The following is a 14,544-nucleotide window of genomic DNA, read 5'->3' as shown; positions in this document are numbered from 1 at the left end:
AAACAGACAACTTATAGTCGTGAACGATGCTGGAACATAATGTCCTCTACAATGCGTGACGTCACGCGCACGCGTCATCCTACCGCAACGTTTTAGCATGATACTTACACGCAAAATTTAAAATTGCGATTTAGTAAACAAAAGCGGCCGTATTGGCATGTGTTGCAATGTTAAGATTTCATCATTGATATACAGTGGGGCAAAAAAGTATTTAGTCAGCCACCGATTGTGCAAGTTCTCCCACTTAAAATGATGACAGAGGTCTGTAATTTTCATCATAGGTACACTTCAACTGTGAGAGACAGAATGTGAAAAAAAAATCCAGGAATTCACATTGTAAGAATTTTAAAGAATTTATTTGTAAATTATGATGGAAAATAAGTATTTGGTCAACCATTCAAAACCCTCACTGATGGAAGGAGGTTTTGGCTCAAAATCTCACGATACATGGCCCCATTCATTCTTTCCTTAGAGGGGAACATTATCACAATTTCAGAAGGGTTAAAACCAATAAAAATCAGTTCCCAGTGGCTTGATTTATTTTTCCAATTTTTTTTCAAAATTTTACCCGTCCTGGAATATCCCTAAAAAAAGCTTTAAAGTACTTGATTATCGCTATTTGCTTAAGCTACTGTCCATTTCCCTGTGACGTCACATAGCCATTCCAATACAAACAATGGCGAATAGCACAGCAAGATATAGCAACATTAGCTCGGATTCAGACTCGGATTTCAGCGGCTTAAGCGATTCAACAGATTACGCATGTATTGAAACGGATGGTTGGAGTATGGAGGCAGATAGCGAAAACGAAATTGAAGAACAAACTGAAGCTATTGAGCGAATAGCTATTGACGCTATTCGGCCATGTCTGCCTTAGCATCGCCAGTAAAATGTGCAGACCAACCGATCAGGGCTTTAACATTGACACTGGATCAACTTAAATCCGTCGATTGGTAAGTGTTTGTTTCGCATTAAATGTGGGTGGAAGGAAACGCTGGATGTAAATATAGTTTCAAATGTACATACAGCCAGCCTAAATAGCATGTTAGCATCAATTAGCTGGCAGTCATGCCGCGACCAAATATGTCTGATTAGCACATAAGTCAATAACATCAACAACACTCACCTTTGTGATTTCGTTGACTTTATCGTTGGGAATGCATCTGCTTTGAGTGTCGCAGGATATCCACACTTTCTTGTCATCTTTGTGCCATCTCTGTTGTAGCATCGCCGGTAAATACCAAACGGGGGACTTTTGCATCTCTTGATACTGGAGCAACTTAAATCCGTCGATTGCTAAGTGTTTGTTTGGCATTAAATGTGGGTGGAGGGAAAGGCTGGATGTAAATATAGCTACAAATGAGGCATAATGCTGCAATATGTACACACAAGTAGCCTAAATAGCATGTTAGCATCGATTAGCATGCCGTGCTAATCAATGCACATTCTACGTAAATCAACTTGAATCAGTCCCTGATTGTGTTGTTACACCCTCCGACAACACACCGACGAGGCATGATGTCTCCAAGGTATCGGAAAACAGTTGAAAAAACGGAAAATAACAGAGCTGATTTGACTCGTGTCTGATGTGTAGGGAAAAATGGCGTTGAGTACCGATGTGACGTCACGTTCTGACGTCGTCGCTCGGAGAGGCATAAACAGAACGGCGTTTGATTTGCCAAAATTCACCCTTTTAGAGTTCGGAAATCGGTTAAAAAAAATATATGGTCTTTTTTTCTGCAACATCAAGGTATAAATTGACGTTTACATAGGTCTGGTGATAATCTTCCCCTTTAACACGGATCAATCGTCCTGTCCCCTTAGCAGAAAAACAACCCCAAAGCATGATGTTTCCACCCCCAAGCTTCACAGTAGGTATGGTGTTCTTGGGATGCAACTCAGTATTCTTCTTCCTCCAAACACGACGAGTTTAGTTTATACCAAAATGGATACATGGATGATACAGCAGAGGATTTGGGAGAATGTCATGTGGTCAGATGAAACCAAAATAGAACTTTTTGGTATAAATTCAACTCGTCGTGTTTGTAGGAAGAAGAATACTGAGTTACATCCCAAGAACACCATACCTACTGTGAAGCACGGAGGTGGAAACATCATGCTTTGGGGCTGTTTTTCTGCTTAGGGGATAGGACGGTTGATCCGTTTTAAGGAAAGAATGAATGGGGCCATGTATCGTGAGATTTTCAGCCAAAACCTCCTTCCATCAGCGAGAGCTTTGAATGGTTGACCAAATATTTATTTTCCACCGTAATTTACAGATAAATTCTTTAAAATTCCTACAATGTGAATTTCTGGATTTTTTTTCCACATTCTGTCTCTCACAGTTGAAGTGTACCTATGATGAAAATTACAGACCTCTGTCATCATTTTAAGTGGGAGAACTTGCACAATCGGTGGCTGACTAAATACTGTTTTGCCCCACTATATAAACTATCAGACTGCGTGGTCGGTAGTGGTGGGTTTCAGGAGGCCTTTAAGGCCACATAATGATGTTAAAAAGTCCAGTTTTCACATGAGCAGGTTCACGGTACTCGTAAAAGAGTTTGATTTCCCTTTCTAGGCTCGGTGTCGTCACTAGCCTCCAGCGGGGGCGGCTCCCTCCTGCAGGTCCCAGGAGCGCTGCCCGCCTTCAGCCACGCCAGCCTGGGCTCGGGCCGCGTCGCCCGGCCCATGATCCGCCTGAGCAACTCCCCCCAGCAAGCCGGCCCGTCGGAAGGCGCAGAGGCCTGCCGCGGCGCCAACAGGCGGCGACTGGACTCGGCTCACAGCATGGACGGAGGCCAGTTCAGCCCCGCCCGGGCGTCGCGCGCACACAGACTGAGCTCCGCCCACAGCGTGGACGGCTACAGGCCGGACGGCGAGCAGGAGCGACCCAAGCTGGTGTCGGGCTACAGCGTGGACAGACACCCCTCCCTCGGCCTCAGTCCTCTGCACGCGGCCAGCAGGGGGCGCTGTCACTGGCTCAGTCCTGAGGAGAGTCTGGACAGGAACAAGCTGAGCCCCTCCTACGTTCCAGACAGTTCTGTCCTCAAGAGACCCGCTTCGTTCCGCACCGCGAGCAGACAGCTGCGGAGACAGGTGTGCTTTTACTTTTTTTGACACGAGCATTGCTATGCGAGCTACATGCTGACATTACATTTTAACATCATGCTAGGTTAGCAAAATTAGCATGGCTATGCAAAGGGCATACTAAACTGACATTTTAACATATGCTCAGTTAGCAACCCTTGCATAGCTACGCGAGCTACATGTTAACATAAAATTTTAACATCATGTTAAGTTAACAAAATTAGCATTGCTATCTGAAGGACATACTAACCTGACACTTTTTACAATATGCTCGGTTAGCAATATTGGCATAACTACGCGAGCTACATGTTAACATCACATTTCAACATCATGCTAAGTTAACAAAATTAGCATAGCTATCTGAACGACATGCTAAACTGACACTTTTTACAATATGTTTGACTAGCAATATTAGCATAGGTATGCGGGCTACATGTTAATATTACATTTTGACATCATGCTAGGTTAAAAAAATTAGCATAGCTATCTGAACGACATGCTAAACTGACACTTTTTACAATATGTTTGACTAGCAATGTTAGCATAGGTATGCGGGCAACATGTTAATGTTACATTTTAACATCATGCTAGGTCAACAAAATTAGCATAGCTATCTGAATGCTATGCCAAACTGACACTTTTTGCAATATACTCGGTCAGCAATATTAGCATAGCTATGCGAGCTACATGTTAATATTATATTTTAACATCATGCTAGGTTAACAAAATTAGCATAGCTATCCGAACGACATGCTAAACTGACACTTTTTACAATATGCTCCGTTAGCAATATTAGCATAGCCATGCGAGTTACATGTTAATATTACATTTTAACATCATGCGAGGTCAACAAAATTAGCATAGCTATCTGAACGACATGCTAAACCTACATTTTAACATATGCTCAGTTAGCAACCCCAGCGTAGCTACGCGAGCTTCATGTTAACATCACTTTTTAACATCATGCTAGGTCAACAAAATTAGCATAGCTATCTGAACGCCATGCCAAACTGACACTTTTTGCAATATACTCGGTTAGCAATATTAGCATAGCTATGCGAGCTACATGTTAATATTACATTTTAACATAATGCTAGGTTAACAAAATTAGCATATCTATCTGAACGACATGCTAAACTGACACTTTTTACAATATGCCCGGTTAGCAATATTAGCATAGCCATTCGAGTTACATGTTAATATTACATTTTAACATCATGCTAGGTCAACAAAATTAGCATAACTTTCTGAACGACATGCTAAACTGACGCTTTTTACAATATGCTCGGTTAGCAATACTAGCATAGCTATGCGAGCTACATTTTAACATCATGCTAGGTTAACAAAATTAGCATAGCTATCTGAACAACATGCTAAACTGACACTTTTTACAATATGCTCGTTTACCAATACTAGCATAGCAATGCAAGCTACATGTTGATAGATTAGATTAGATAGTACTTTATTTATTCCGTCAGGAGAGTTCCTTCAGGAAAATTACAATTTTCAGCACAATCCCATTCAAGATCAGACAAACATTACAGGGAGACAGAACAGTTAACAAGTTAGCATAGCTTTCTGAATGACATGCTAAACTGTCACTTTAACATATGGTCAATTAGCAACACTAGCATAGCTATGCGAGCTACATGTTAACATGACATTTTAACATCTTGTTGCCAGCTAAATGCTAACATTGTATTTTAACGTCATGCTAGATTAGCAAATCTAGCATAGTTATGCGAGCTACATGTTAACATCACATTTTAACATCATGCTAGGTTAACAAACTTAGCATAGCTATCTGAATAACATGCTAAACCAACGCTTTAACAATATGCTCGGTTAGCAACACTAACATAGCGATGTGAGCCACATGTTGACATCACATTTTAACATCTTGTTGCAAGCTAAGTGCTAACATTTTTTTTGACATCATGCAAGATTAGCAATTCATTCATTATCACAAAAACCTAAAAAAATGTTAGTGATTAGGAAATGTAGTACTTTTACCGTCAGTACTACTATTATTTCACATAGTTTGTTGCCTTTGTTGCTCGAGTAAGGCGCCACTTTTTCAAAATGCGCTCGCTAAATGCTAATAGTAGCATGGCTACTCATTTGCATGAATGATTTTACACGCTATTTCAACACCTTCCAATTTGGTCATGAAAATGACAAGGGATAACCAATCGGGTGTTAGGCTCCGCCCACTCGTCTTTGATTTTGACCGACAAATTAATTTATAAAGTGCCGACACACAGGTTCATGGAATAATTAAATATTTAATTAAATCATGACATAATTATTCAAATAATTAAATAATAAATAATGTCTTCAATAATTAGCTCAGTTACAAAATAACTAATTTAATAATTAACTGTATTTATACATCAAATATATTAAAATAATTGACAAAATCTTAAAACAATAAATTAAAGTCATCAAAAAAAATTAAATAATGAAATAATTTAATTGATAATTACCTAAATTACTGTACCATTAATTACATTAATTGTTTTCAATAATGAATCTGATCATGAAATAATAAATTAAATCATGAAATGAATAATAAAACATGACATCATTTGATAAAAACCATGAAATAGGTTGTTACAAAAATTGTTAAATAAATTTAAATAATTAAGCAAATCCCAAAATAATGACTTAAAATCCTTAAAAAAATTAATTGAATAATGAAATCAACAATTATCTAAATGATTATACAATTAAATGTTCTTTTACATTCATTAATTTCAATAATGGATACAATTGTGAAATAATGAATTCAGTCTTGAAATGAAGAATAAAACATGAAAACATTCATTAAAACGTGAAATAATCAAACCGGTTGTTACCAAAGTTGTTAAGTAGATTTAAAGAATTAATCAAATCCCAAAATAATGAATTAAAATCATAAAAAAATGTGTTAAATAATTAAATCAATAATTAACTAAATATTTATACAATTAAATGTTGTTTTACCTTCAATAATTTCAATAATGAATGCAATCGTGAAATAATTAATTCAATCCTGAAATGAATAATAAAACACGTCATCATTCATTAAAACATGAAACAATGAAATAGGTTGTTACCAAAATTCCACCCATCCATTTCTACCGCTTGTCCCTGTTGGGGTTGCGGGGGATGCTGGAGCCTATCTCAGCTGCCTTCGGGCGGAAGGCGGCGTACACCCTGGACAAGTCGTATTACCAAAATTGTTAAATGAATTAAAATAATTAATCAAACCCCAAAATAATGAATTAAAATCATTAAAAAAATAATTGAATAAGGAAATCAATAATTAACTAAATGATTATACAATTATATTTTCTTTTACATTCATTAATTCCAATAATGGATACAATCTTGAAATAATTCAATCTTGAAATGAATAATAAAACACGTCACCATTCATTAAAAGATTAAATATGTTATTACCAAATTTATTAAACAAATTAGATAATTAATTAATCCTGAAAATATTAATTAAATCTTGAAATAAATTTTAAAAATCATAAAATATTGTAATCAATTGTTAATGAAATTATCACATGTTTAAATAAACGTTCAAATATTTAATTAAATGTGCTTTTACATTAACCAATCAGGTGTTGGGATCCGCCCACTGACTTTGAGGATAAAATAAAGTCACCAAGCATCAATTAAAGAAATAAATGATCAAATCGCCAATTATTTCAACAATTATATCATGAAACATTCAATTGAATCGTTAAATAATGAATTCAATTGAAAAAAAATAATGAAATAAATGTGTTAATTTTTTCTTTCGCGCGTGTTCGAATCCCGCTCCAGGTATCTTGGACTTGAATGTTCTCTCTACCTGTGCTAACGAGCTCGTTAAAAAGTCCCTTGTGTCGTGTTGCACGTGGACTTGTATCGTCAGTGTGGTTCAGCATCTAGTGGCTGAAGGAGAAATTGCAAGTCAACAAAAGTTCTACTAGGGCAGGGGTCTGCAACCCGCGGCTCCGGAGCCGCATGTGGCCTTTTGGTCAATCTGATGTGGCTCAGCTGCATAATCAATGACCCCCCCGATTATTTCGGGTGGTTTCCGGGGACAACATTCTCCGGTCTTCACCCGGTCTACAATATTGAGTACGTGCCGTGGTGGCAAGGCTTTTAACATCCTCTTTAACACAACTCTATCTGCTTGTCAGCCGGTCGCATGTTCTACGCAACTCTTGTCAACTCACGCTTATACCTGCAAGGCATACCTGTTCAACAGCCATACAGGTTACACTGAGGGTTGTAATATAAACAACTTTAACACTCTTACTAATATGCGCCACACTGTGAACCCACACCAAACAAGAATGACAAACACATTTTGGGAGAACATTGACACTGTAACACAACATAAACACAACAGTACACATACCCAGAATCCCATGCATCCCCGACTCTTCCTGGCTATTATACGCACCCGCTAGCACCAAACTCTTACCCAAGAGTGTGTAGCCCGGAAGAGTCAGGGATGGATGGGATTCTGGGTATTTGTACTGTTGTGTTTATGTTGTCTTACAGTGAGGATATTCTCCCGAAATGTGTTTGTCATTCTTGTATGGTGTGGGTTCACAGTGTGGCGCATATTAGTAAGAGTGTTACAGTTGTTTATATTACAACCCTCAGTGTAACCTGTATGGCTGTTGAACAAGTATGTCTTGCAGCGGTGAGCGTGCGTCTGCAGCAGCCACATACAACGTGTATCTGGCCGGGTAAGCTGTTTGTGCGTGTTGTAGAGGGCGTTAAAGGCAGTGCTTTCATAGCACTCCCTTATTATTGTTGTTAGGATGAATATCATCAGATATTAGCGAGAATAGATACTTTGAGAATTCGGGAACCTCCGGAAAATATGGGAGGGTTGACAAGTGTAATGCTTGTATTTATAAATGATTGATTTATATGGGCTAGTAAGGTATCTTACTAGTCTATATAAATCAACCATTTATAAATACACGTCAGTAGGGGGTGTCAAACGTATGGCCCATGGGCCTAATCCGGCCCGCGAACAGGTTTTATCCGGCCCGCGGGATGAGTTTGCGAAGTATAAAAATGAGCCGAAATTTTTGAATTGAAAAAATGCTGTTCTAGATGTGTCCACTAGATGTCGCAATAGCAATTATTTGTATCTTTCTAATCTAGATTATGCTACATATGTATGAAAAAAAGAAAAACAACACGTGAGTGCACCATTCGAGGCAAATTAGCAAACTACATAAATAACATCCTGTAATTGGATTTTTTTATTTTTTTATCCTGATGGATTGAAATTTATTTGACTGATGAACATTGTTAACATAATTTATTCAGAAAGTATATATATAATGATGTGGAGGGGGGGCGTGGCCTGCAGTCCTGCAACAAAGCAGGGTGTGCCAGGAACGAATTCGAGATGAGCGACAGTTGCGTAGATGGCCCACCTGAGCGTGCTTATCTAATCACCTGTCGCTCTGTTAAAGGCAGCAGCTGGGAAGGAGAGAGGGGTGGTTGATGGTGGAGCACGAGACTGAGGAAAAGACAATTGCTGAAAAGCACAAAGACAATTTATTGCAAAACAGAACATTCTCGTAAAACTGGAAGAGCCTGGCATGTCGGTGATTGGTGATCCGAAAAACCCGGATGTGCAAGTTTTCCACACACGACAAATAAAGATAGAATACTATCACCCATCCATCTTCTTCCGCTGATCCGAGGTCGGGTCGCGGGGGCAACAGCCCAAGCAGGGAAACCCAGACTTCCCTTTCCCCAGCCACTTCGTCTAGCTCTTCCCGAGTGATCCCGAGGCGTTCCCAGGCCAGCCGGGAGACATAGTCTTCCCAACATGTCCTGGGTCTTCCCCGTGGCCTCCTACCGGTTGGACGTGCCCTAAACACCTCCCTAGGGAGGCATTCGGGTGGCATCCTGACCAGATGCCCGAACCACCTCATCTGGCTCCTCTCGATGTGGAGGAGCAGCGGCTTTACTTTGAGTTCCTCCCGGATGGCAGAGCTTCTCACCCTATCTCTAAGGGAGAGCCCCGCCTCATTTCGGCCGCTTGTACCCGTGATCTTATCCTTTCGGTCATGACCCAAAGCTCATGACCATAGGTGAGGATGGGAACGTAGATCGACCGGTAAATTGAGAGCTTTGCCTTCCGGCTCAGCTCCTTCTTCACCACAACGGATCGGTACAACGTCCGCATTACTGAAGACGCCGCACCGATCCGCCTGTCGATCTCACGATCCACTCTTCCCTCACTCGTGAACAAGACTCCTAGGTACTTGAACTCCTCCACTTGGGGCAGGGTCTCCTAGCCGCAACATGTAAGTGTAAAATAAACCCGACAACATTATGATTTGTATCTGTGTTGGCCCTGCGATGAGGTGGCGACTTGTCCAGGGTGTACCCCGCCTTCCGCCCGATTGTAGCTGAGATAGGCGCCAGCGCCCCCCGCGACCCCGAAAGGAAATAAGCGGTAGGAAATGGATGGATGGATGGATCTGTGTTGGCCCTGCGATGAGGTGGCGACTTGTCCAGGTTGTACCCCGCCTTCCGCCCGATTGTAGCTGAGATAGGCGCCAGCGCCACCCGCAACCCCAGAAGGGAATAAGCGGTAGAAAATGGATGGATGGATGGACATTTTCAGAACGTGGTTGTTCTATTTTTAAACAAAGAAAACAATCTGTGTCTTTATTTTTAAGTTATCTTGCCGTGATTTTACCAGTTCGGCCCACTTGGGAGAAGATTTTTCTCCACTTGGCCCGTCGTCTAAAATGAGTTTGACACCCCTGGACTAAATGAACCTCTTCAACATAAGTGTGATGCTGTCAAGCGGCATACATGTAAAACTTGCGGGCCGCGCTTACATTAAATTTTCTCAATAAGGTGCGGGCCGCGTGTCTGAGACCCCTGGTTTATACACAGCGCAAAGCAAAAAAAAAAAAAAAAACTCTGTATGCAGTGTTATTTCATTTTAATTTTCAAAAGAGTTTTGCGGCTCCCATTGTTTTCTTTATTTTGTGAAAATGGCTCTTTGAGTGGTAAAGGTTGCCGTCCCCTGTTCTAATGGATCCCTGGTCTTGTGCGCGCGCAGGAGGCCGTGCACTCTGACTCTCTGGACCAGAGCGGCTCAGCGGACAACGTGGCGGACGCCGACCCCCCTGCGCCCGCCGCCGCCTCCTCCTCCACGCCGCCCCGCCAGCGCTCGTCCAGCGTCCACACCTTGAAGTGCGCCCAGCCTCAGAGGGTCATCTCCTGCAGGAGTCGCGGTCACGGCGACGGCGTAACAGGACTTGAACACGGACCCGTGTCAGAAGCGGACACCGTCCCCGGCGGGGACTCCCCCTCGCCGGCCCCCAGGTCCGAGGCGGGCCCCCAGCCGGACGACGCCGACGAGGAAGTCCGCAGCATCAACACCTCGGCTCACACGCAACTTTCGCACATGAGCAGACATCTCAGCCAATCGGTGTCTCCCGTGTCGGGCAGGAACAGGAAGGAGCGGATGAGCCCGCCTCCGGGGGAGGAGCCGGTCGCCGCGGCGACCCAGCTGATGGACAGCAGCGTGGAGCTCAGGAGGCGAACTTTGTCGTTTGACGCCTCGACCGTTCCTCCCCACCACGCCGAGTCCAACTCCATGGACGAATGAAAAAGCACACCAAAAGACTCGGACTACTTCCTGTTTGAGGCCACGCCCCCTGCCTCGTCCTGGCGTGAATGTGTTGAGACTCCTCCCCTTCCTCCCAGTGCAGCTTTTTGCACACATTTAGAGACGTCCTTGTTGTTGTCCTCACACCTCAAAAGCCTCGGTCTGAGTGCCTGAAAGTCCACATCCACACGACCCCCGCGTCCTTCTGAGAGCTGGCAGCTGTGTCCAATCTCTAAAAACTGTCACTAAAGTACAGTCAAACTCCAAAACTAGCAGTGAACTTGGATAAGCGTAAAAAGGGTCTATGGTTTTGGGGCTGGTGAGTTTGTTTTAGGGGTTCCTGTTTGAGGTTTGGTTAGGGTTGAGATCAAGGTTGCCCTTGGATGAATTAGACCCTTAGACAGAATTGGGTTACCCTGGTTAGGGTCGAGTTAGCACACTTGGGTAAGATTTGTGGTGGGATTTTCGGGTTGTAGGCTTAGGCTCGGGTCATGGTTTGTGGTTGTAGTCCATTTAGAGTTCCAAGACTAGCATTGGGTAAGAGTTGGGTTATAGGGTTGGGCTAGGTTCACGGTTTGTAGTATGGGTTTGGTTAGGGTTAAAGACAATTCAGCGTTCACAGGTTAGGGTTGGGTAAGAGTTTGGGTTCTGGTTTGGGGATGGGTTAGATTTGGGTAAGATTTGTGGTGGGATTTGAGGGTTGTAGGTTTAGGCTCGGGTCATGGTTTGTGGTTGTAGTCCATTTAGCGTTCCAAGACTAGTGTTGGGCAGGAGTTGGATTTTAAGGTTGCAGGGTTGGGCTAAGTTCACAGTTTGTAGTAGGGTTTTGGTTAGCGTTAAAGACAATTCAGCGTACTAAGCTTAGGGTTAGGTAAGCGTTAGGGTTCTGGTTTGGGGATGGGTTAGAGTTGGGTAAGATTTGTGGTGGGATTTTAAGGCTGTAGGTTTAGGCTCGGGTCATGGTTTGTGGTTGCAGTCAATTTAGATTAGCGTTGGGCAGGAGTTGGGTTTTAAGGTTGTAGGGTTGGGCCAGGTTCACGGTTTGTAGTAGGGGTTTTGTTAGGGTTAAAGACAATTCAGCGTTCAAAGGTTAGGGTTGGGTAAGAGTTAGGGTTCTGGTTTGGCGATGGGTTAGAGTTGGGTAAGATTTGTGGTGGGATTTTAAGGTTGTAGGTTGAGGCTCGGGTCATGATTTGTGGTTGTAGTCCATTTACAGTTCCAAGACTAGCGTTGGGTAGGAGTTATGTTTTAAGGTTGTAGGGTTGGGCTAGGTTCACGGTTTGTAGTGAGGGTTTGGTTAGGATTAAAGACAATTTAGTTTTCTACGGTTAGAGTTGGGTAAAAGTTAAGTTTCTGGTTTGGAGATGGGTTAGTGTTGGTTTTGGAGTGTTGGGAGTGGGGGTGTTGGAGTGGGGGTTTGGTTAGTGTTGGGGTCAAATTAATATTCTCGGGTAAGGGTGAACAAGAGTTAGGTTTCTAGTTTTGAAATCGGTTAGAGTTGGGTTTTGGGAAAAGGTTTGGTTAGTGTCAGGTTTAAGTTAGCATTCTAGGGTCAGGGTGGGTACGATGTAGGGTTCTGATTTGGGGATGGTTCAGTGTAAATGTTTGGTCTGGAGTTGAAGTATTGGTTTGGCTAGGGTTGGAGTCAAGGTTAAAGTTAAAGTTCCAAGACTAGCGTTGGGTAAAGGTCAAGGTTAAAGTTAAAGGGTTTGTAGTTGAAGTCAATTTAGCGTTCCAAGACTTGTGTTTAGTTGGGTAAGATGTGGGATTGGATTTTAGGGTCAGGGTTTGTAGTTGGAGTCAATTTAGCGTCCCAAAACTAGAGTTGGGTAAGAGTTGGGTTTGGGGTTGGGTTTGAAGGTCTGATCTATGCTGAGTGTATTAGGAGTTTTAAGGTTTGGGCAAAGGTCAGGTTTTGTTTGCATTTGGTTATGGTTAGAGTTAAGTTAGCATTCTTTGGTAAAAAATGGGTTCTGGTTTTGGGGTTAAATGGTTGGGCTAGAGTCAGGTTCGGGTTAGAGTCAATTTAGTGTTTTAAGGTTAAGGTTGGGCAAGAGTTAGGGTTGAAATTTGGGGATGGATTAGAGTTGGGTTTGGGGCAGGTCTGACGGTCAAATTAGTGTTTTAGGGTAAAGATTGTTAAGTGTTAGGGGAGGTTGAGTTTTAGGGTATGTTCTATGCTGGGGGTTTGTAGTTGGGGTATAGTTATGGTCAAGTTAGCATTCTAGGTTAAGGAGTTGGCTGAGATTTGAGGTGGAGTTTTAGAGTTAGGGCAAGGGTCAGGCTTTGTAGTTTGAGTTTGGTTAAGGTTAAGGTTAAGTTAGCATTATTTGGTAAGAATTGGGGTTCTGTTTTGGGGTTGGGTTTTAGGTTTGTATGGTTGGGCTAGGGTTAGGGTTTGGTTCAGGTCAGAGTCAATTTAACGTTTAAAAGTTAGGGTTGGGGTTAGGTTTCTAGTTTAGGGATGGATTAGAGTTGGGTTTGGTTAGTGTTAGGGTCAAATTAGCATTCTCGGGTAAGGGTGGGCAGGAGTTAGGGTTCTGGTTTAGAGATCGGTTAGAGTTAGGCTTGGGGCAGGGGTTTGGTAAGTGTTTCAATTAGCATTCTAAGATAAGGGTGGGTAAGAATTAAGGTTCTGGTTTGGGGATGGTCCAGTGTCAGTGTTTGGAGTTGGGGTTTAGTTAAGTTTGAGAACAAGTTAGCATTCTAGGGTTCAGGCTGGTTAAGAGTTAGTTTTGTCGTTGGGTATTAGGGTTTGGTCTATTGTCAGGGTTTGTAGTTGGGATGTGTTTAGGATTAGGGTCAAGTTAGCATTCTAGGGTTTGGCTTGGTTAAGAGTTAGGTTTGGGGTTGGGTTTTAAGTTTTGTCTTTGGTCAGGGTTTGTAGTCGGGGCTCGGATAAGGTCAAGTTAGCATTTCTCGGGTAAAAGTTGGTATTAAGGTTTGGGTTAGGCTAGCATTTCTAGTTGAGTAGGGGAAGTTCAGTTCTGTTATGGTCTGTGGCATCGCCAAAGAGTTTGGCTCAAACTGTAAGAGGAACCAACAGACCCCGAAATATGTTGGGATTATTTTTGATGCGACGAAAAAGGACTATCTCATCCAGGTCTGAAAGTTCCCCAGAAGGGCCGATGGGCATCCAGAGAGCCTGGACCCAGAACCATGTTGGATCCATTTGGTCTAATTTCAGGTTCTCAACAGCTCTCAGTAAGATTGTACTTGAATGCAGACACAATAACAGGAAGTATTATCGACAACATTTATTTAGTGAAAAGTGTTTTCACCTGAGTGCATTCAGTGGACTGGACTAGTTCTGACTTCACTTCCTGTTAGTAAACAAACATAATGAAGTGTGACCTGGGTTTTGGTTGTCTCTCTACCTCTGTCCCCCAGTCTGTCCTGTCACCTGCCTCCCTGCTTCCTCCTGTCTTTGTACTCTCAGGGTAGACTAGATGACACAAGGCAAGTGTTGGACTGCCCCCTGCTGTTTGGAGGCGGAGTCTTCTTTTTTTCTTCTTCTTTCCAGCCTTGCCAGAGGACACGTTTGGATCCTTTCCAGAAAAATAATACTTAAAAAATAAAAATTAAAAAAAAGTGCGTTGAAGGGCTTTTTCAGGTTGTGAGTGGAAATATTCTATTTTATTTACGCAGCGCCGCTGATGTGAGGAATGTGAGGCGGCGATGGTTTGTGGTAACCATGGCAACCTGAGGAGGACTTTCAGTGATGCAAATGTTGACATTGTGGACGATGACATGCACAACAATAAAATGGGGCTTGCAGTCCTGGAATAAAACTACTTCCTGTCGGA

General features: G+C 42.4%; 1 protein-coding gene across 1 annotated transcript in view; it reads left to right on the top strand.

Moving 5' to 3' along the window:
• LOC133560660 (voltage-dependent T-type calcium channel subunit alpha-1H-like) overlaps positions 1-14,544 on the top strand; it is a 190,098-nt gene extending 175,554 nt beyond the window's left edge. Inside the window, exons 34-35 of the mRNA XM_061913434.1 lie at positions 2,582-3,099; positions 10,187-14,544. Coding sequence (XP_061769418.1) covers positions 2,582-3,099; positions 10,187-10,738 — 1,070 coding nt within the window. The 3' untranslated portion in view covers positions 10,739-14,544. The remainder of the gene's footprint in view (positions 1-2,581; positions 3,100-10,186) is intronic.

Source organism: Nerophis ophidion, linkage group LG01, assembly GCF_033978795.1.
Source record: "Nerophis ophidion isolate RoL-2023_Sa linkage group LG01, RoL_Noph_v1.0, whole genome shotgun sequence".
NCBI lineage: Eukaryota > Metazoa > Chordata > Actinopteri > Syngnathiformes > Syngnathidae > Nerophis > Nerophis ophidion.
The sequence above is the reverse complement of the archived record's forward strand: the minus strand, read 5'-3'. Positions and strand labels throughout refer to the sequence as shown.